The sequence below is a fragment of the Lynx canadensis genome, chromosome B1 (assembly GCF_007474595.2).
Source record: "Lynx canadensis isolate LIC74 chromosome B1, mLynCan4.pri.v2, whole genome shotgun sequence".
Classification (NCBI taxonomy): domain Eukaryota; kingdom Metazoa; phylum Chordata; class Mammalia; order Carnivora; family Felidae; genus Lynx; species Lynx canadensis.
In genome coordinates, this window is record NC_044306.2 from 170,907,810 (window position 1) to 170,931,520 (window position 23,711).

Genomic DNA, 23,711 nt, shown 5'->3' on the forward strand with positions numbered 1-23,711 from the left:
GTTGATAACTGTAAAGCTGAGTGATGGGATTCTCGAGGAGTTGTTACACTTTCCTCTGTACTCCTATGTCTGAAATCTCCCACTAACGGGGGGGTGGATAAAACAAAATATGAAGAAGGAGCAAAAGAAAATATTCAGAACATACAAAATTAAGGGTTAAAAATACACCAAAAACTCATGAAAATCTATTTTAAAAGATACACAATCTAGCAGAAGAGTAAAGGATATAAAAATTATCACAGAAAACTAAGAAAAACAAATATATTAAAAGATAACCAACCTCAGTGGTAATCAGAAAAACTCAAAATTAAAGGTACCATCTGTTGTCCATCAAATACATAAGAAAGTTAAAACAATGGTAACATCCAGCACTGTCAAGGATATGAGGAAATAGTCACCCTCATACACTGTAAGTATAAATTGACACAATATGCCTTTGGAGAATAATTATTCAGAACTAATCATTCTACCAAATCTTAAAATGCCCATGTCCTTCAACCCTAAAATTCTACTAACATTTTATACCATGTATTTTTAATAACAGTATATATTATATATTTTAAAATATGACATTCACTAATGGTTCTTTGTAATGGTAAAAAATTGGAGAACATAAAGCTTGTTATATCCATATAACAGAATACTCTGTAGCTGTTAAAAAAGAATGAGAGTGAGGTAGAGCTCTATAGAAAGACATGGAAAGATGTTTACAGTCACACTGGTAAACATAAAGGACAAGACGCCAAACAATATGCATAGTGTCACCCAATTATGTTTAAGTGAAAAAATATGTACAGAAATTTGAAAATTCATCAGAAATATTCTGGATAGATATACACCAAATTGCCAACAACAGTTATCTATAGTCAGGAAAATGAGATAGTAACTACAGGAAATGAAAGGAGGCTTTTTATTCTTTATATGTGTATAAATATATATATAGGTGGCTTTATATATATATATATCTATATATATAGATATATATACATACACAAATATAATCTTCAAATCAGACTATAAATTATAATATTGACATATCTTATAGAAACAACCATCTAGCTTTGTTACCTCTCATCATCTTTAAAGAGCCATACAGGAGGAAAAAAAAAAAAAAAGGTACTGTTTTATAAAGTAGAAACTGGTATTTGCTAGAACCAACAGAGCCAAAGTCAAGAGACCTGCAACGGCTAGGAAGTACAGTTATTCATTAAAGGCCCCAGTTTCACCTGCACGTTATGTTTTAATTAACTCCACTTTAAATTGAATATACTTACTTTCTCTGTATTCTATTTCTGCTTCCTTACGCAGTTTTTTCTCTCTGGCAAGAGCTTCAGGGCTTCCCCAAACTTCCAAAGATCTGCACATACACACATGGGCCATTGACAATGAACAATTTTAATGACATTATTGTAATCATATTTAAATCTAGACGAATTATAACTATACGAGAATCTTACAACAAAGCATAAGGTCCTTTAGAAAAAATATAAAACACTGAAGAAGCTTTTCTAAATTAAATCTAAACAGTAACAGTAACTTCAACAGCAAATTTTCTTATAAATTTTGATATACTTTTAGTTAACTAGTATATACTAGTAACTCACAGATAGACAAGTTTGCAAATATGAAAATACTCTGCTTTTTAAATATATCCTTTAAAAACTTCTGCGTCTATATAAGATGGGTTTTTATTAATCCCAAATTTGGCTTGTACATTTATTCTAAAAGAACTATATTCTTACTTTGCCTCCACATCCGATCTCAAGTATACGGTAAAGGACTCGGTATCTTCATGAGGACTTCGTCGTCTGATTTTTCGAAGTTGTTCCAGATCACTGGAAAAGAAACATGCTGAATTTATTCAGACAAGGTTCATATAGTTGAGGTACTCAGAAGGATTATTAGGGGCAGATAAAAGCCACTACCTTGATCCTGATTTTTAAAGGCTATACAGATCAGTTAAAGGCTTTAAAGATCAGTTTAAAGGAGGCATTTTTGCATACCAAAAGAGACAGTGAAAAAAAAATTATTCTTGATGCTCACTATAGGTAACATAATATGTAGAGATTCAACTAATTCATCAGTGTTTGTTTTTTATCTGTTATGGACATTCCACTGCAATGTCTGATGTATGAGGAAAAAGTGAAAAGTAGAAAAAACATGGATTAGGATATCATCCTCTATTTAAGAATTTAAATTTAAAACTTATCGTCATACTTGTTTATATCCAGATTAATACTAACTGATGATACTAAGTGGTAATACTATTTATAGGTATCAAGTCATAAAGTGTATATGTCAATTCTGTGTTATTTATTTTCCATTCTCTTAAATTCTGAAGGGTTTATGTATTCATCAAGTCACGGCTAAATAGTCATTCTAAATTTGATTATTGGTCTTTCTAAGGAAATTCTACAAGAGCAATGGAAAGACCTATAAGTAAAAATCTGGTTACTATGGAATATATTAAATCCCAAGAAATTATTTTGGAGTTTAACATAAGTCAACAACCCGGGCACCTGGCTGGCTCAGTCAGTGGAGTGTGCGACTCTTGACCTTGGGGTTGTGGGTTCGAGCCCCAACTTGAGTGTGGAGATTATTTAACATAAAATCTTTAAAAATAAATAAATAAATAAATACATAAATAAAACAAGCCAACATAACCAACCATCACATATTAGTAAAAAAATGTTTACCTATCAAAGATATGTATCCTAGTTCCCTGATGCTGACTCACTAAGTGAGCCAGGTTGCCACTGACCTCTTTACTATGTTTCTTGGCCTACAATGCGGAGACAGCAACACCTAATCCACTTAATTCACAAAATTTTTGTGAGAACTAAATGAAGTACTCAGTGTGAAACAGAACGTTCTTTTACATCACTGTTACAACTGTTTTTACAATGTTACAATGTTGTTTTTAATAGTTAAGTAAGTTACAAAACTGATGACAGGAATTCTTATTTCTTGATACTATAATACATAGGATGTGACGAGGAGGGAGAGGGGAAAAAGGCTAAATCTGATGTCTAAATTGCCAAGAAATCCTCAACGTAATATGGCTTCCTTAGGTAAACACACAAAAGGAGGGGGGGGGCTTCTAAATTTGTGACAAATATCTCAATAAATATCTAAGATTACAACAAAATTAGTAACAAAAAGATACCAGAAAAATAATTTATGCTCAACAGAAACCATAGCTGGAGTGTGAACATAAATGTAACTAAATTACTCAACTCTGCTAGCCAAATAAACCCAAAACTTTAAAAAGTTAAACAAATACACAAATATCTTATTAATAATAAGCTACATATTAACACAATAATAAAACTCCTAAGGTTCTTGTGGGATACAGAAGTTTTGAAGAACCTTTTTTTTAAGTTTATTTATTTTGAGAGAGAAAGTACGAGTGGGAGAGTAGCAGAGAGAGAACGGGAGAGAGAATCCCAAGCAGGCTCCATGCTGTCAGTGCAGGAGCCCTACACGGGGCTCAATCCCGTGAACTGTGAGATCATAACATGAGCCAAGATCAAGAGCCAGACACCCACCAACTGAGCCACGCAGACACCCCAAGAACCTACCTTTTTGAACTTTTTTAAGACTTCACAAAAGACTGGAGTTGCTCATGTTGAAGCAGAATTCAGTTTAGTAAGCTAACAATCTTAACATTTTTTAACTGAACAAAATAGATCTTCAATTTAGGAAGCTGTCATGGGAAAATTTCCACATGGATGGTAGCAAGTAACATATTCTAAGAAATAAATGGCTATTTAGATTAGATAGAACTATCACATTAAAAAAGAAAAAGAAAAAGAAAAACCTACTATACCTGGATTTCAGACAGAACTCATTTATTGCTCTGACTCCAGTGATGAAATTATTCTGAGTGTACTTTGGTCCATATTCCCTCTTCTTAAGGACTGCTTTGACTAAAACCAAAAATAACAATTAAAAAAAAAACATAATAAATATGCAAATTGGAAACGATATTAGAAGATAAACATTTGCTGATGTTTAAGTGGGTTCACTAATGAATTTCATAGAAAATTGATGTTTTTCCTGATGCGCTGAATGGCATCAGAAAAGGAAATTCTCCAAGTGCAGAATAGGACAGAATCCCTTTTGTTGCCTAAATGTAGATTTTATCTCCATAGCTCAGCTATAACTGATGCCAAAATGCTAATCCTTTGTCTAATGGACATCTTGTAGAGGTATTACTGGTCTGTTTAAATTGTACTAATACAATTTAAATTGTCTAGGGTCTAAATGAAAATGAAGTTTCAATAAAAAAAATTCCATACTGGCTCAATGTTTTTCAAACATTTTTTATAAAAAAATGAAAATAGAAAGTAATCTAAGAGTACTACATACAATGAATAAGTACTCTTTGTGAAAACTTTTGTTTTCATTCATATTTCTTACGTGAGGTGTAGTCAAAAAAGGCCTGAAAGCCACTGGACTATTTCACATAATGTAAGAAAGCTAAAGTAAATGTAAGGAATATTTTTATCAGTTAAAAATTATAGGAAGTTTAACAAAATTATAGAAGGTTTATTATGGGTAACAGGTAAAATACTGTCTTCTACTAAATTATTTCCCCATTACCAAGCATCAAATTGTTCATTAAAAAACCAGAGATCGGGGCGCCTGGGTGGCGCAGTCGGTTAAGCGTCCGACTTCAGCCAGGTCACGATCTCGCGGACTGGGAGTTCGAGCCCCGCGTCAGGCTCTGGGCTGATGGCTCAGAGCCTGGAGCCTGTTTCCCATTCTGTGTCTCCCTCTCTCTCTGCCCCTCCCCCGTTCATGCTCTGTCTCTCTCTGTCCCAAAAATAAATAAACGTTGAAAAAAAAAAAAAACAACCCAGAGATCAATAACAAAATACCAATTTGGCATCAATTATAGTCTGTGAATTAAAAATTACACTCAACATAGGTCTATGTTTATAAATCATTGCAAAATGAGACTTCTGGTCACATAACGTAGGTAAATAACATGAGCAAATATCTGAAGAGCAGGACAAAACAACACAAGTCACGTGTTCCATTTCAAACTGTCACCCAGTTACTTCATATTCTATTCTCAGATCTATTAATGAGTTTTCCATTGTACTTTGAAGTGGAAAGAGTATATTAAGACTAAAATTACCTGTCACTACAGTAGCTAGAAAGGACTCTTAAAATAACACATTAACTATTAAAATCAAATGCACAAATAATATTTAATAACACTTCCAACAAAGTGCAGTATAAAAAATCAAAACTTTATTTGAAAAAAATACATATAAGGTAGTTCAGGTTTCTTTTTGCATGAGTTTCACGTCTCTAAACTGCCTTACTCGAATAATCCTAAAATTCTAAATCCAGATAAGCTACTCTGGAGCAAAGAGAAGAATTACTTCTTTCTTTCAAAAGATCAGTGTTTTTTTTAAGTTACTTTTTAAAGATTTCTTTAAAGTATACAGAAATCCCTCTTGGCCTGCCCTGGCCCAGACTGTGGATGATGCTGCTGCAATCATATTAATTATTCCTAACTGTAACTGTATACTATGGACCATCTTCCAGGTTACCCTAGAAAAGAAATTGCATTTAGCAAAATCTCATAGGGGTGAAAAATACGGCTCAAGGAAAATGCCCAAGGCTATACAGCTAGTACATGCTGGAGCCACAAACTGAGTCCACTTTTGCCTGATGCCAAAGCCGTGGTGCTTCTAATCACAGTTACTGCCCTGTAAAACACGCTGCTTTGGAAGTGAGAGCCACAGCTCACACAAAGAGCAGAGCTGCAAACAAGAATTCCCAGGGGGGCCTGGATGGCTCAGTCGGTTAAGCGTCCGACTTCAGCTCAGGTCACGATTTCGCAGTCCGCGAGTTCGAGCCCTGCGTCGGGCTCTGGGGTGATGGCTCAGAGCCTGGAGCCTGCTTCGGATTCTTTGTCTCCCTCTCTCTCTGCCCCTCCCCCGTTCATGCTGTGTCTCTCTCTGTCTCAAAAATAAATAAACGTTAAAAATAATTTTTTTAAAAAAAGAATTCCCTCGTCACTCAGTTATTCCCAGAAAACAAAGTCAAAAAAGAATGTCCAAACTCTATCTGGATTCGAACGTGGTGTAACTGAAAGGTTTTGGGTCTCCTGCTTTTTAATCACATTACTTTTCTAAAAATGATAAAGCAATTGATCACTTTTATTTGCCATTACTCCTTTCTTTGGGCTTTTGAAAAAACAATTACCACAAAATTTGTGACCAAAATGCAAAGTGAATTTCGGTAGAAAATTAGTTTATAAAGAGGAGAATAAATCCTTATGGTCAGTATGTTTAAAGAAAAAAAGGGACTGTACACTCAGAATAATGTAATTATAAAGAGCTCTATATAAACTAATTTTGTATATTTACAAAACACCATTACAATAAAAAAAAGAATAAAATATATTTACCTCTTACTTGGAGAGGTTCTTGCTTAATGAGTGGAGCTTTGAGTTCAGCACCTATATTTTCTGCTAGAAAGTTAATTTTAAAAAGTTACATTAAGTAGTTGCTTTTAAACAAAATTAAAAACTTAATGTCAGCTAACAATCTGGCAATGTATAAAAAATATAATATATGATAGGCCAATATCCTAGGAATACAAGAATAGTTGAACATTAGAAAAACTATTAATTCCCCTCATTAACTGACTGAAGAAAAAAAAGCTATAGAATCATTTCAAGAGCTAAAGAAAAAGCATTTACTGAAATTCAACACCAACGCAAGTTTCAAACCTTTTTTAAAAATTAGGACAAAAAGGAATTTCCTTAGAAAATAAAACAAACCTATAACAAACATATTCAATGACAAAAAATTAGGTGCATTTCTTTATAAGGTACAAAACAAGGACACACACTATAAATTCTTCCACTCAAAATTATTCTAGAGATATTAATGAGGAAAGGATGACTACTGAGTGGCTACTGGGAAGAGTGTATAACACCCCCCAAAATTCACTAAAAATTAAAAACTAGATATACTTCATCCCATAAACAGCCAATTCCAGGTAAATTAAGAACTTAAGTGTGAAGGCATTTACATGCCTAACAGACAACAACAGAGAATATTTTTACGGTAGAGACAGATTTCTTAAACAAGAAAAAAATGGACCTATTCTACTAAACTAAAATTCAAAACCTCTGTCCATCAAAAGATCCCATTTAAAACAAAACAAAACAAAACAAAAGATGGGTGCCTGGTTGGCTCAGTCAGGAAAGCATTTGACTCTTGATCTTGGGGTTGTGAGTTTGAGTCCCATGTTGGGTGTGGAGATTAAAAATAAAACCAGGAAAGGAACGGAACGGAACGGAACGGAACGGAACGGAAAGGAAAGGAACGGAAAGGAAAGGAAAGGAAAGGAAAGCCTCAAACTGGGAGAAGATATTTCTAACAAATAGCATCAACAAAGGATAAGTACCAATATTTAGGAATTCCTCCAAATTAACAAGAAAAAGACAGATCATTAGAAAAACAGAGAAGACAAGAACAAGAAGGAAAGGAAATACAAGGGACCAATAAACATACAAAGAGATGGCTGCCTCATTATGGACAGAACCCAAAAGAAACCACAAGAATCCATTTTACAACAATCAGATCAGGAAAAATGAAAAAAACGTATCAACATCTAGTGTTGGCAAGGGCTATGGAGCAGTGGGAACTCATACACTGCTGGTGGAAATATAAATGGCACAATTACCTGGCTAAACAAGTTGGCATTACCTGATATAGCTGAACATAAGCATAACTTATGACCTAGCAAATTCTTCTAGGCCAATATATTTGCCCTAATAGAAACTTGCACAAGGGTACAAGGAAAAAGGTATATGAATGTTCAGAGCAGCACTGTGTTCTGTTGCTTCAAATTGGAAAGAACCCAAATGCCCATAAGAATTGGAATAGCTAAACATACCATGTTCTATTCATACCACATTTCATACAGTAGTGAACAATAATAAACATAATAGTGGCTATCTTTCTTTGAGCCTTTACTATGTGCCAAGCACTATTTTAAGTACTTTACATGTATCATTTAATTCACACAACCATCAAATGTATGTGCTCTAATTATCTCCATGAAAATTAATGAACTAGATACATATAATTTATAAGCTAGACACATATGCCGTTAAGATAAATCTTAGCAAAATCTAATGAAAACAGTAAATCACAAGCATACACACAATAAGTTATCACACAATAAAGTGTAAAAACAGCTAAACAATTAAAGATATATACATATAAATGTCTAATTCTATTCCTTTTTTTTAAACTGACAGAACTTAATTTTTTTAAGTTTATTTATTTTTGAGAGAGAGAGAGCATGAGCAGGGGAGGGGCAGAGAGAGAGAGAAAAAATCTCACCCTTAAAAAAATGCCCCTTATAAATTTATATCCTCACTCAATAATAAAATATTTACTAATGACAGAGCTAACATTTACTAAGCATTTAATATGTGCCACATACTGTACTATGTGTTTTATGTGCATTATTTCATTTGATCTTAACAAAACTGCTGAGGTAAGTACTATTATCTTCATCGTAAAGATGAGGAAACTGAGGCACAGAGAAGTTTGCAACTTCCCCCAAAACCACACAGCTGGTATTTTAAACATGAAGGCACAGTCAGGAATTGAAACACAGATCATTTTGATTAGTCTATGCTCTTTTTTTTTTTTTAACGTTTAATTATTTTTGGGACAGAGAGAGACAGAGCATGAATGGGGGAGGGACAGAGAGAGACGGAGACACAGAATCGGAAACAGGCTCCAGGCTCCGAGCCATCAGCCCAGAGCCTGACGCGGGGCTCGAACTCACGGACCGCGAGATCGTGACCTGGCTGAAGTCGGACGCTTAATCGACTGCGCCACCCAGGCGCCCCTGATTAGTCTATGCTCTTAACCAACTTCCTATATTATCTCTACGTGTAAAACAATATTCGATGTATGAGTAGGTATTTGTGTATTTTTCATGGCAGGGAGGAGAAGGACAGATGTAAAAACTGGATTAGCAACATGGAGCTTACTGGTAGCCTGTTGACAATAGCAGTTTCAGCAGGAAGAATGGGGACAGAAGCAACAGCTTGAAGTGAGAATGGGAAATGAAACAGTAAAAGCAGTATCTGGACTTTCAGCAGGAGCTAGAAAGGAGAATGGAATCAAGGAAAGACTGACTCTGTTTTATATAGGGATGAGAATGATGAGGAAGAAACTGTTGGTTTAATACATCAAGAGGATAGTCTCAAGAGCAAAGAACTTGAGCAGCTGATAGCAGAGGACCCAGAACACATGTCTCTCTAAACATATTAAAAAAATAGAAACTGTTTCCACATATTTATAGAATGTCAGTTACTGAAATGATATGCAGCACCATGAAATCTGGCTCACTACCTGAGTAGTGGTACATCTGGACTTCTGCCCCCTTACTGTCTGTTTTCATTTTACCATCCTTTTGCTTTGCTCTTATTTTTGTTTTGCCTTTCTTGCCATCTGTTAGATTGATAGAGTTTTCTGTATTTTCTTCCCGCCCCATCCCTTAAGATGGTTTGAAATTTGTTAAGATTACATTTCTGTTTAAACGATTCCACTTAAAAATTTAACCTACATACTTTTCTGTGAATCTTTCTAATCATCTGCAAAGTTATTCAGCATCTCAACTTTCCTCTAAACAGTAAAGAAACCTTTAATTACTGAAAACTTCTTTGATCTTATTATGCATTTTTTTAAGTGTATCGATTTATTTTGAGAGAGAGAGAGAGAGAGAGAGAAAGTGTGCAGGGGAGGGTCAGAGAGGGAGAGAATCCCGAGGAGGCTCCACACTGTCAGTGCAGAGCCAGACACAGGACTCAAATTCAGGAAATCCTGCGGTCATAACCTTAGCCGGAAATCAAGAGCCTGGGTTCAACAGACTAAGTCACCACAATCTTACTACTCTTGACTACGACTTTAGCATTTAAGGGGAATCCCCTTCTGGGGATATTCTCTCTCTCAAAATTAATAAACTTAGAAAATAATAAAACAAAATAAAAAAATTAAATTAAATTAAATTTTAGCATTTAGTATTTCAAAAGGTTATTGTTTGTATTATCAATACTTAATTTTCCCAACATGTTTTATCCATTTCTTGCTCTTCACAGCCTCGCCTATATCCCAATGCTTTTTTCCCTCTGAGTCTACTCTTATACAAATATCTTATACAAATATATAATTTAATTAAGTTTTCTTCTTTAAGGTGGGTGGGTTAATGGTAAATGACATTCATCTTTCTATACGTGAAGTATTTTTATTTTGCTTTCACTCTAGACTGTTTACTTAGAACAGTGTGAAATTCTAGAGTAATATTCATTCACCTTTCCTTTTCCCCCTGCACAGCTATTACTACGAATCACTCACCCCTGTGTCTTCTGCATACTGTGAAAGATAAAAAGTCCACCTCAAAAGAGCAACAACTGGGCTGATACAGCATTTTCACTTTTCTCTTTGGATGCTTTTAAGTTGGGCTATTTCTTGTTTTTGTTTTTAAACCTGTGGATTTCTTTTTACTTATCCTGCTTAGTATTCAAAGGGTACTTCTGATCTGAAGACTCTTGTTTCATCAAAATCTGAAAGATTCTTATCATCTCTTTGCATATTTCACCATTTCTGTCTTCGCTCTGAAATGGCCTATTAAATGTAGGCTACAGCTTCATGCCTCTTAAATGCCTTCTCACTTTTCTTGAAAATCCTTTTGCTTTCCTATGTGCATTGAGGGTGAATTTCAATTTACTAATCCTCTACTTGATGAGGACTATTTAATCTATTAAATTTTTATTTTAGTAACTAACTTTCATTTCTAAGATTTCTAGTTGTCTCTTTTCCAGATTTATTTGTTCTGGTTTTATTCTGACAGTTTGTATTTCAAAATATGTGAATACTGGGGCGCCTGGGTGGCGCAGTCAGTTAAGCGTCCAACTTCAGCCAGGTCACGATCTCGCGGTTCGTGAGTTGGAGCCCCGAGTCGGGCTCTGGGCTGATGGCTCAGAGCCTGGAGCCTGTTTCCGATTCTGTGTCTCCCTCTCTCTCTGCCCCTCCCCCGTTCATGCTCTGTCTCTCTCTGTCCCAAAAATAAATAAACGTTGAAAAAAAAATTTTTTTTTTCAAAATATGTGAATACTTCATTTATTCTTTTGAAGATATTAAACTTCTTTTAAAGCAATTCAGGCTGTTATTTTAATATCCTCTAGAGTTAATACACATTTGATTTTGTTGGCTTTCTTACAATTAGGATTTTTCATGTATTTTTATTCTTCATTGATGTAAGAGACATAACGTTTCCTAAGTTTAAGGTGTACAATGTGATCTGAAATTTATATATTGCAATATGATCATTCATGTACTTTTAAATTTCAGAATTTACAATCTTATTATAAGTAGGATATATCCCTTCACTCTCCTCATGTTCTAGTGCTCAAACTCAATCTGATCCATCTGTCCTGAACCAGATCTCCTACTGCCAGTTTGAAATTCCTACCACTCAATCCAGTCTCTAAGTCAGCAAACAGTAGGTTCTAGTTTCTGTTCTTGCCTCCCTACCCTACAGCCTCCTACAAGGTATAGCCTCACGTAACAAATGGAAGAGCCTAGTTCCGCCTACTTTGGAGAGTGGGTGGGTGAGTTCAGTGAGTCTGACTCCAACACCAGGCTATGCATGTAGCACCTACAGATCCCTCACCACAACCAAACCAAACTCCTGGTTGCCAGTGCTTGCTCACACACCCAGAGTAAGTCCACCCCTTGGACATAGCGTATCTTTTTTGAGGGCCGTTGTTTCTTCAGTTTTCTTTTTCCATGTTTTATCTATCACTCCAAGGAGAAGTAAAACAGATACTTCAAAGCATCTATTCACAATGCCATCTTGGTCAGAATTTCTGCCTAGCTACTAATTTACGTTGTTCAAGGCTTTTAAGGACAGATTAAATGCCAACAGACTAGCTACTCACAAAGGCAGAACCCTCTCTGAAATAAAGGCAAACATCTTACACATAATTTTTAGTATATTCTTAGGGGTTTTTTTGTTTTTGTTTTTAGTGAAAGCCACTGGGGAAATGACTTATCATGGTATATTATGGTTTGATAACTAAACATGTACAGAAAATCCAAAAGGCTTTAGTTTTAACTATTCATCAAATCCTAAGTAGGTTATTAAACATACTGGTAAATTAAAGGTAGGCTTAAAAACCCTCTTATTTAGGGGCGCCTGGCTGGCTCAGTCTGTAGAGCATGTAACACTTGATCTTGGGGCTGTGAATTCAAGCCCCACATTGGGTGTAAAGATTACTTAAACTTAAAAAAAAAACAAAAAACACTCCTGTATAATTAATAACTATAGGTTGTAACATTTGACACTGGACAGTTAAATAACATGATTTTATTTTTGTCTAAACTATACAGCAAGCAAATTCTGAAGCATCTTTACCCATAAAATCTATTTATCAATTTCTTAAAATTTTGTCTTGGGGAACAGAGTAGGGCAGACAAAAGTGAAAGAAAAGCTTTCAATATTCACCTAGCATCTGAACAACTAAAATCTTTTACTGTCAAAAGTTTCAGAGACAACCCTCTTTTCCACAATGATCAAAGTTGTTCAACCAAATCACTAAGATGAATTGCTCTAAGGCTGATATTTCTGGATATTTTTCTCCCTACAAACTGTCTATAGTTACTAATCATATAGTGCTAAGAATCATAAGCAAGAAATGCTAGTAAATGGCTCAAAGACATGTATGGATACTTACTTTGCACACCAACACCTTAATAAGCTTGTACTGTATCACTGGAGTAGAATCTTTATGATTTCAATAAATAACTAGACATTCTATCCATGAATATCTCTAGACACTTGTTTAAAGCTCAACCCCTGGCTGTTTGCCACACATCTGCTGCCATTAGCAAAATTAAAACTAATTTTACTAAAATTTAAAACATCTGAATGCTCCTTAAAAACTTAAGGATTCCTTAGCAAGTCTCTGCCTCTTAATGAGCTGTTCCTGACTTTACCACGTGATTTGAATTATTCAAAAGTCAATCTTAAATCCTTAAATATACAAATTATCTTTCAATCAAGCAATTACTTGCTGTCTATCTGATGGCTAACAACGTCTAATTTGGCCTAAGCAAATTCTGAAAAATTGAGCCCAAAATAAAACTATCAATAAACAAATGTATTTCTAATATAAGAAAATAAACTTGTATTTTTATTTGTCAGCAGACGAAAAAGGAAACCTTGTCGTGGATTTCAGTTTCAAACCTTTTGTAGAGCAGAAACATTAAATATCTTTGCCTGAGTCTATGTTCACCTCAGAAGAGTATTATAACATATTTTACTTTTATATTATTTCATCACTTATTTCTTCTCCCATTTCTTTTCTTTTTTTAATGTTTATTTATTTTGAAAGAGAGAAAGAACGCACGTGCACACACGCGAGCAGGAGAGGGGCAGAGATAGAGAGGGAGAGAGTGAGAATCCCAAGCAGGCTCTGTGCTGAGTGTGGAGCCCTACACGGGGTTCGATCTCACAACCGCCAAGATCAGGACCTGAGCCAACATCAAGAGTAGGCCACTTAACCGAGTGAGCCATGCAGGCATCATTCTTCTTCCATTTCTACGTTCCAATAAATATTCTGGAACTCAGGGACTCATCATAATCTCCATCCCTTCATCTTCTAATATCAAACTCTCAATATTTCTCCCTGCAGTTCTCCATCATCACAAGAAAAAGAAGAAATTGGCTCAAACTGCATAGTAAGCCCAAAAGGAGGATGGGGCTTAGGGAAAAGCATGAAAAACAGGCACTGCAACATAAGTACAGGTTTCTCAAGGAATCTATAAAATATTCCCATGTGAAAGACACCCAACTAAAGAAAAGATAGTTAAACTCCCTTCCTGTACTGTCTCAAACATAGTCATGACTTCAGTAACCTCTTAGGTAGAGCTAATAACTACTCCTAAGTCTCTCCCCAAGTAGGAACTTGGCATTCATTCATTTACAAATATTTACTAAACAACTACTATGTGCAAACCACTGCTCTAGGCACTGAGTCCTGTTATCATGGGACCTGGAAACAAGTGGGAGAAATAAATATTGGAAATATCAATCAGTATTAAGTGCTGCCCACACAGAGTTAAAATTAGGTTGACATGGCTACTTTAGATGAAGTGATTAAAGAGTGACTTTGTGGAGAGGTGATATTTCAACTAAGATGTAAATGACCAGAAGGGGTCAGCCATGTGTAGAAGGGCACCTTGGAAAGAGAAAGCAACTAGAGCAAAGGCCCTAATCAAGAACAAGGTTTGTATTTTCTAAGAGCCAAAAGGAGACTGGTTGGGCTGAAATATAATGAGCAAGAAAGAGAATGGAAGCACAGAGCCCAGGAAGACTGCTGCAGTAATCCAGTCAAGAGATGATGATGTCTCACAACAGAAAAGTAGTATACCCGGGGTGCATGAGCAGCTCAGTTGGGTAAGTGTACAACTCTTGATTTCAGCTCAGGTCATGATCTCACGGTTGGGTGAGGTTAAGCCCTGAGTTGGGCTCCATGCTGACAGTGCAGAGACTGCTTGGGATTCTCTCTCCCTGCCCCTCGCCCACTTGTGCAAGCTCGCGTGCTCTCTCTCAAAGTAAATAAACATTTTTTTTTTTAAGGCTAGCATAATTCTAAAAAAGAAAAGAAAAACAGTATATACCCAACTGCCCATTAGTCCATCTGTTAAGATGTCATAGAGGCACCTACAATTCAGATGTCCAAAACTAAATCACCACCTTCTCATGAAAATATACTCTAGCTTTGGTATTCCCAATTTTAGAAGTCAATGAAATCATCTACACAATCACCTAATCCAAAACTAGGCACTGTGCTTTACTTGACCCTCTCCTCTCTTCCCCAAATTCAACCACCCAATCTTAATTATTTAGCTCCTAAATCTCGAGTTCATCTACTCCTTTAAAAAAAAAGCATTGCCATTAACCTAATCTGGACCTTCATTTGTATTACTGATCTCAGTCACCTTCTTTTGCAATAGGTTTTCCAGTCTTCAGCTAATTATCTTTCTAAAATTTTAAATCTGATCAAGTACTTCCTCTACTTAAAATGCTCTAACAGATTCCCACTGCCTACAAAACCAAGTACAAACTCCTCAACAAAACCTTGATCTCCTGATATTCATCCCTTGTGCTCTCAAAACTACCAACCCCACCATCAGATCCTCTACTAACTAATCACACTAAGGTAGTTGTAGGTTTATCTTCTTTCTCTACCATTCAGTACACCAATACCTAACTTTCTTTTAGGTCCCTAATTAGATAACATTTCCCCTCATGGAAAACTTTCTCAACCACTCAACACTCAGTTAGGTACCCCTCCCAAGTGCTCCTGCAGTATACACTATTTCCTCTATCATGGTACTTACTCTACAGTATTACATTTGTTTACTTAACTTTGTTTCAGCAATTTTCTGTTTTAGTAATAAACTCAGTCATTCTCATCTGCTGCCATATAAAAAGTGTTCAATAAATACTTCTTGAATAAATTAATGGACAAATAAAGGACTTCATTTTTATGCTGCACAGCAAACTAGGTATCCTGAACAAACTGTTTTCAAACACATTACTAAGCTCACAAAAAAATTATCTGAAGAGGGCAAAAACAAAAGGAAAGCAGGACCTCTACAGAATAAGTGAGAACACCAAAGCCAACTTTTCCCCTGAGATTTCTGTTAAAGCTTATAGTCCTTGAGCTTCTACTTCCATATCTGCTAGGGAAGTAAGAGACCAGAGAATAAGAACTACATTCTGTTTAAGATGAGAAGTCTAACAGGAGACACCCAGAAAAAAAGCAACACAACGTATAACTCTGAACTGAAAAAAAAAAAAAAAAATACACACAGAAGGGAACAGCAAGAAAGCATGTCAGCCTTTACTTCGCTGTTAAATAGTGAGGATGAAAAAAAAAAAAACCCTGAAAATCTTAAGGATAAGTCAGCTCTCACTCAGGTTTGCAGTCTAAATTCATGCTACCAAAGTGGTCTAAATAATCTAGGGCAAAGAATTTAATTTAATTTGGTCCCAAGCTAGAGTCCCAGCCGCTAACAGAGGTAGAAGCAAACTCTATGCAGGAATGCATCTTCAATCCAGAAAGATTTCAGAGTTCCAAAATATAAAACTGCATGGAAAATGAACAACTCTCAGTTAAAAAACAGATATGGCATCATGAATAAGTGCATGAACAGAGGAAAAAAGATAATATAGTTAGAACCAAAAATTTCAGACGGAAGAATTTTCAGTCACAGAATATATAAGACATGTTTAATACGGTACTAAAAGAGAATAAAAGAGAAGTTTGGACTTATGAAAACATAAGGAACAAGAGACCAAACAAGCAAGATGAAAAATAAACGATTTCTAGAAATGAAAAATCAGTGAAATTAAAAACCCAACATACATATCAACCAGCCGATGAGAGGCAACAAACAAGGGAATTAGTAAACCAAGTAGACTTATGAAAATAATTCAGAATTCAGGCCAGAAAAATAAAGAAATACAATATGACAAAGAGGCTTAGAGGCATGGAAAATAAAGAACGAAAACCTAACATAATTCTAGTTAGAGTTCCAAAAGGAGTAAAAGAGAACTGAGAGCGAGGTGGCTGGCTGGCTCAGTTGGTGGAGCATGTGACTCGTGATCTCAGGGTTGACAGTTGGGAGTCCCACGCTGGGTAAAGAGATTACTTAAAAATAAATAAGTAAATAAACTTTAAAAAAAAAAGAGAGAGAGAGAGAGAGAATTGAGAAAAGGTAATACTTGAAGGGAGAGTGACAAAACTATAGAGTAAAATCAATTCTCAGATCCTGGAAGCCCAACAAATCTCAAGCAAAATAAACACATAGTAATACATACCTAGTACGCAGAAATATACACAGTAAAACTGCAGTTTACACCAAAGTAAAGACTTTCTTTTTTTTTTTTTTAATTTTTTTTCAACGTTTATTTTATTTTTGGGACAGAGAGAGACAGAGCATGAATGGGGGAGGGGCAGAGAGAGAGGGAGACACAGAATCGGAAACAGGCTCCAGGTTCTGAGCCATCAGCCCAGAGCCCGACACAGGGCTCGAACTCCCGGACCGCGAGATCGTGACCTGGCTGAAGTCGGACGCCCAACCGACTGCGCCACCCAGGCGCCCCAAAGTAAAGACTTTCAAAACCAAGGTAATCAAATTTAAAAAGCAATACAATACAAAAGACATGAGAACAAAAGCATGATATGTGACTTCTCAACAACAGTGGAAGCCAAAAGGCACTGTAATAACATCTTAAATGTGCCTTTACCATAGATAGATCCTCACCTCAAGAAACTTCTATAGGATCCACATCAGACAGAAAGATCAGAGAAATAAGCAAAGGTAGTTAACAAAGATCCTAGAAAAATTTAAACAAATAACAATGTATATTGTATAGAAGGGAAAGAGCGGAACAAACACAAAATACAGCCAATAAATAGTGTGTAAGTTGGGAGAAAGTGACCAGAATTAAAGCATTCTAACTTCTTCATATTTTTCAGAAAAAATGTAAACTTTTCAATTACCTTTAGATGCTGAAGTACATAGTATATAACTCCCAAATGAGTACATGTATGTGTGTGTGTCTGGGAGAGAGGGGACAATGCAATGAGAAAAAAAGAAAAAATGTAAAAGGCGAAAAAGAAATAGAAGATAAAAAACACAAGGAAGCTCATGATACATTGGCAGAAATATATCCAAACGTATCAGTAATAACAGTAAATGTAAACAGACTAAATTTCCAATTAAAAGACAAAGATGATCAAATCAGGACAAAAAAAGGTTATAGTCAAAGGATAGGAAAATTTATACTGAGAAAATACTAATAAAATCTGGTGGAGATGTCACTAAGAAAAAAAGTTGTTACATAAAAATAATGAATGTAATTCATTAGTGTTATATGCTAAATGTCTATGTATCTAGTAACATAGCCTTGAAATATATAAAGCAAAATTTTAGGGAGAACTATTAAAGAAAAAACTGTCAAATCTAGCATCAGAGCCATCATGGCTTAAATGCCTACTTTAGAAAAAAAGGAAAGTTCAGAATTAATAAGCAAAATAGCTACCTGATAATTTATTTTTATTTTATTTTTTTAAATTTAAAATCTTTTTTTAATGTTTATTTATTTTTGAGAGAAAGAGAGTACAAGTGGGGGAGGGGCACAGCCGGGGCGGACAGAGGATCCGATGCGGGCTCTGCACTGACAGCAGCGAGCCAGATACAGGCTCGAACCCATGAACAGTGAGATCATGACCTGAGATGAAGTTGGACATTCACCCAACTGAGCCACCCAGGCACCCCACTACAAGACAATTTAAAAATGAATAACAGAATAAATACAAAGAAAGCAGGAAGATTTAATTTAGGTAAAAGTAAAAATTAATAAAATAGGAAATAAACATACAATATAAGGATTCAAAGAAAAAAATTATTACTTGGGAACATAGTAAAACGGACACAGTTCTGGCAAGAATAATCAAGAAAATGACAAACACCATTAGGAATGAAAAAAAGGGATATAACTATAAATGCTGCTCAGAATATACAGAGTATATTGAACTTGATCCAATAAATTAAAAATTTAGTTTAATTCGATAAGCTCCCAGAAAAAAATAGAACTTACCAAAACTGAATCAAAAAGAAACAGAAAAACTAAATGAAAGTAAATCAGCAGTCTAATAGCTTTCCACAAAGTAAACACTAATTCAGAAAGTTTTGTACAAAAGTTCTATGGAACATGCAAGGGACAAATAATCTTATTCAAGCTATTTTGGTCTAGACAAAATGATTTTTTTTTTTTTAACATTTATTCATTTCAGAGAGACAGAGAAAGAGCATGAGTGGGGGAGGGGCAGAGAGAGAGAGAGAGAGAGAGAGAGAGAGAGAGAGAGAGAGAGAGAGGGGCACACAGAATCTGAAGCAGGCTCCCGGCTCTGAGCTGTCAGCACAGAGCCCGACGTGGGCTCGAACTCACGGACCACAAGATCATGACCTGAGCTGAAGTCAGATGCTTAACCGATTGAGCCACTCAGGCGTCCTGAAAAAAAAAGATTTTAAAAGATTTATACATACCTGTTTCATCAAATGATGGTACTTTTTCCACTCTGAGACTTTGTGATCCCTGTCCTTCTTTCTGAACATTTGTAGAGTACAACTTCACTTGATTCAGTGTACAAATGAATGGGTGACTACAGGGAACCACGTTTGAAAAGCTTCCCAATGTCACTAAATTCTGCCATTCTACAAGAAAAAAAAATTAATTTCAAACTCACAACAAGGATTTTATACCCAATAAAAAATACTAAGATTAGAAGGGTAATTTTACAGAATAACAATAAAACTTTCATTCTGCTAAATATCCAAATGCACAATGCCAACCCACCCTCTCCACAGAGGTGTTTCACTGACCCCTAGGTGTATGGGGACCACATTTTGTAAAGAAAAAATAACAATAATATTCCTATTTTCTCTAATTTGTAAATTTATTCATATGGAAACTTTTAAAATATATAAAATTAGATAAGACATTCTGATTATTGATTATTCACCTGTTCTGAAAGGTCTCTGGAACACTTTTATTTTATATGCTGGTTGCATGCTAAAAAATGTTGGCATAACATACTTTTCAGAATAGAGAACTCTAAGGGAGAGGGGGTGGGGGGAGGTCAAGATGGCTTCCTATTCAAAATTACCCTGTGTCCTCCTTTTGCTAGCTAGAGATTTATTCCTCTTTCACTTCACAATCAATAAGTGAATTACACTAATCAGTCATTCAGAGTGTCACTGATTTTTTTTTAATCAGATAATTAGATCAACATTTGGTAAGATTCCTCAGTATACAGGAATTCTAATTGAGGGAAGAATAGAAGACTAATTACAAAGCACTTCAGCTGCTGCATCTGGGTGACTGTGGGCTTTGGAGGCTGAAATACAGAAGAAAAATATATTCCACACTTGCACTGAAGTCGTAGAAAACTAAATATGTCTGTCTCTACTCTCATGTGACCCTCTTTCTCTTTTTTACTATGAGTACTCAGACCTTGAAACTCTTGTGAATAATTTACATCTCTTCTAAAGCATCAGATGAAATAATGAAGTTATATCATTAGAGACAGTCAAGTTTCTCTAGTGGAGAGTTAAGCTTTTAAGGGTTGAAACTTTCCTCTTTTTTTTTTTTTAAAGTAATCTCTATACCCAATGTGGGGCTTGAACTCATAACCATGAAATCAAGAGTCACACGTTCTACCAACTGAGCCAGCCAGACATTCCAAGTACTGAAACTTTTCTAATTAATAATGTTTTCCAAAAATGGTAATTCATGTATGTGCATGTACAGATGTATACCTTCTGAAATCAGGAAGAATAAACCTTTTCTTTATGGCTCAGAAAATTCATCAGGAACATAAATTTTGTGAATGTTCAAGATAATCTGAAAAGCATGAGAAACATAAAGCAGCATAAGTATCCACCCAAGTTTCAGGCTTGGAATTTTTTTTTTTTTTTTTTTGAAAAATTTCCTGATGTCAACTTAATTGTTCATTTATTTGGTAAAGAATTGTTAAAGGCCCAGTATGATTTTGGTCATTTGGTATTTCTTAAAGGCTGAGTAAAGCAAATATAACAATGTATCTTCTTGCACATTAAAATATGTAGCCTACTAGAAGGGAGCTTGGATGGCTCAGTTGGTTCTGACTCTTGATTTCAGCTCAGGTCATGATCCCAGGGTCGTGGCATTGAGCCCCACATCAGACTCCACGCATGGAGCCTGCGTAAGATTCTCTGCCCCTCTCCCCTGTCTTGTGCTCTCACTCTCTAAAATAAAAATCAGGGGCACCTAGATGGCTCAGTCGGTTAAGGTCAGTCTCTTTTGGCCCCAGTCATGATCTCACAGTTTGTGGCATCAAACCCCGCATCAGGCTCTGCGCTGGCAGTGTGGAGCCTGCTTGGGATTCTCTCTCTCCCCCTCTCTTTGCCCCTCCCCCTCACACACTCTCAAAATAAATAAACTTAAAATATTTTTTTAGGGGCGCCTGGGTGGCTCAGTCGGTTAAGCGTCCGACTTCAGCTCAGGTCATGATCTCGCGGTCCGTGAGTTCGAGCCCCGCGTCGGGCTCTGGGTTGATGGCTCAGAGCCTGGAGCCTGCTTCCGATTCTGTCTCCCTCTCTCTCTGCCCCTCCCCCATTCATGCTCTCTCTCTGTCTCAAAAATAAGTAAACGTTAAAAAAAATAAATATTTTTTAAAGAATACATTTAAAAAAATAAATTTTTTTAAAGAAATAAAATTTAAAAATAATTTAAAAATAAAATATGTAGCCTACTAGCAAAATTAGTGAAGCAAGGGCTAAAGCAAATGCTCCTAAGAAACACCCTCCAGGAAAGCACTGGTCACTGGTATTCTGACTTCACGGTCTGATTCAAAGTATCTTTTGTGATTATTACCTAACAAAGACAATATGCCACAAATACTTTTTTTTTTCACCCAGTGATCAAATGCTTTTGTAGAGACTGTACTAAAATGTTTAAAAAGGGAATATGCCACAGTCTAAAAATCCTTCCTCAGAAGCTGACAATGTTTCCATGACTGGTCCTAGATGTTTTTCAAGGTTCTCCTTAGTTTTTCAAACATTAAAGAAAATTTCAAACACATGCAAAGGTAGAAAAAAAAAGTACAATAAATGTCCACATATTCATTGTCCACCTTCAGCAATTATCAACTCAGTCAACCTTGTCTTATCTCTACCTGCACCAATATCTCTTCACCTCCATGTTAATTTGATGAAAATCTCAGACAAAATAATTTCATTCATAAGTATTTCTGTATGTATTCTGAGACAAGAGCTTTTTAAAAACACAGATAAACCACCATTACAAAAAAATAATAAACAATTGAGGATATCATCAAATATCCTCAATTTCCAACTATTAAAAGTTTTACAACTTTTGTGTGTGTGAACAGATCCTAATAAGATCCACATACTATGGTTGATGCAGATGTCTTTTAAGCCTCTTTTAAGCTACAAGATGTCTTTTTTTTTTTTTTAACTTTATGTGTTTCTTAAAGTTTATTTATTTTGAGAGACAGAGAGAGAACGTGAGCCCAAGCGGCAGAGGGGCAGAGAGAGCGGGAGGGAGAGAATCCCAAGCAGGCTCTGCACCATCATCATGAAGCCCTACTCAGGGTTCCATCTCACGAACTGTGAGATCATAACCTGAGCCAAAATCAAGAGGCGGCCACACACCTGACTGAGCCACCCAGGCATCCCTAAGAGCAATTTTTAAGGTGAAGAAACCAAGTTTTGTCCTAAATTTCTGTCCTGGTAGTTTTCCAGTCTGAATTTTGCAGACTTAATTCTCATGGTGTTCTTTAACCTGTTCTTCTATATGTTCTACAAATCAAAGGATGTAAAGGCTTTATCTAAATTCTGATTCTTTTTGTTAGGATGCTACCACTTATTATGCAGTGATGAGTTCTTTCATCAGGAGCCACATAAAATTTGGTCGACTATTTGTGTAGTGTCTGCTGTTGTTCAATGCCCATAACCATTTATCCATTAGGTGGTTACAAATGGAGATATTCAAATATACCAATTCTTCAATTGTTAGAACACTTCTACAAAAAGAAAATCCTGTTCACTTATTTGGTTATTCACCAACGTACTTCACATAGGAAAATCAGGCTAAATGCTTAATTCTCTCCTTATTTACCAGTTCTCATAATAAAGAGTTCACTACCTACCATCCTGAAGTAGTGACACATTAATTTGCATATATATTATTATTTCATAGATTAAGAGTTATTTGATATATTTCAATCCATTTCAGTCACTCTGATTAATAAACTGTCCCATTTCTGACCCGTAGGGGTCTCTTCAAATTGATTCCTGCATCCTTCTGAAACTATTCTAGCAATAATCTTTAATAGCTTCCTTGCTAGCTGTTCTTGAAAAATCCTTAATTTTTAACTTTAGAAGAATTTAAGGTATCAGCAACGTTAAAAGTACACATTTGGCATTAACACAAGATCAAAAGTTGCACAAAATTTGCAGAATACATTACCATCTTTAACATTTTATACTCTAAAAAATATACAGGACCACATTTGATTCAGGAAAAAAAATATTATCTAACACACAGCAATAGCAACACAACCATTTAAAAATACATAGGGGCACCTGGGTGGCTCAGTCAGGTAAGTGTCCGACTTCGGCTCAGGTCATGATATCACGGTTTGTGAGGTCAAGCCCCATGTCGGGCTCTATGCTGACAACTCAGAGCCTGAAAGCTGCTTCGGATTCTATGTGTCCCTCTCTCTCTGCCCCTCTCCCACTAACCTCTGTCTGTCTTTCTCAAAAATAAATAAACATAAAAAATAAAAATAAACACACCCACTTTTTAATAAATTATTGAATTCATGAATTAATTCTAAGAGGCAGAAAGATAGTAAAAAAATTGTTACACTTTATTCTAAAGAGGTTAGTGTGAACTTAAAATACACAACAGCAGAAGCTTTCTGGGCCCATAAAATACACAATAATACAGACTGTGAAAATGTTCTTCATGGTAATATTTATCATGGCAGAAACTGGAAACTTAAATGTTTC

General features: G+C 35.6%; 1 protein-coding gene across 1 annotated transcript in view; it reads right to left on the reverse strand.

The window, feature by feature from the left end:
- Positions 1–23,711, reverse strand: part of SLC30A9 (solute carrier family 30 member 9) — an 85,333-nt gene that overhangs the window by 45,389 nt on the left and 16,233 nt on the right. The window contains exons 2-6 of the mRNA XM_030313958.2: positions 19,182–19,349; positions 6,431–6,493; positions 3,830–3,929; positions 1,743–1,835; positions 1,275–1,357 (exon numbers count right to left, since the gene is read on the reverse strand). Of these exons, the coding sequence (XP_030169818.1) occupies positions 1,275–1,357; positions 1,743–1,835; positions 3,830–3,929; positions 6,431–6,493; positions 19,182–19,349 (507 nt within the window). The remainder of the gene's footprint in view (positions 1–1,274; positions 1,358–1,742; positions 1,836–3,829; positions 3,930–6,430; positions 6,494–19,181; positions 19,350–23,711) is intronic.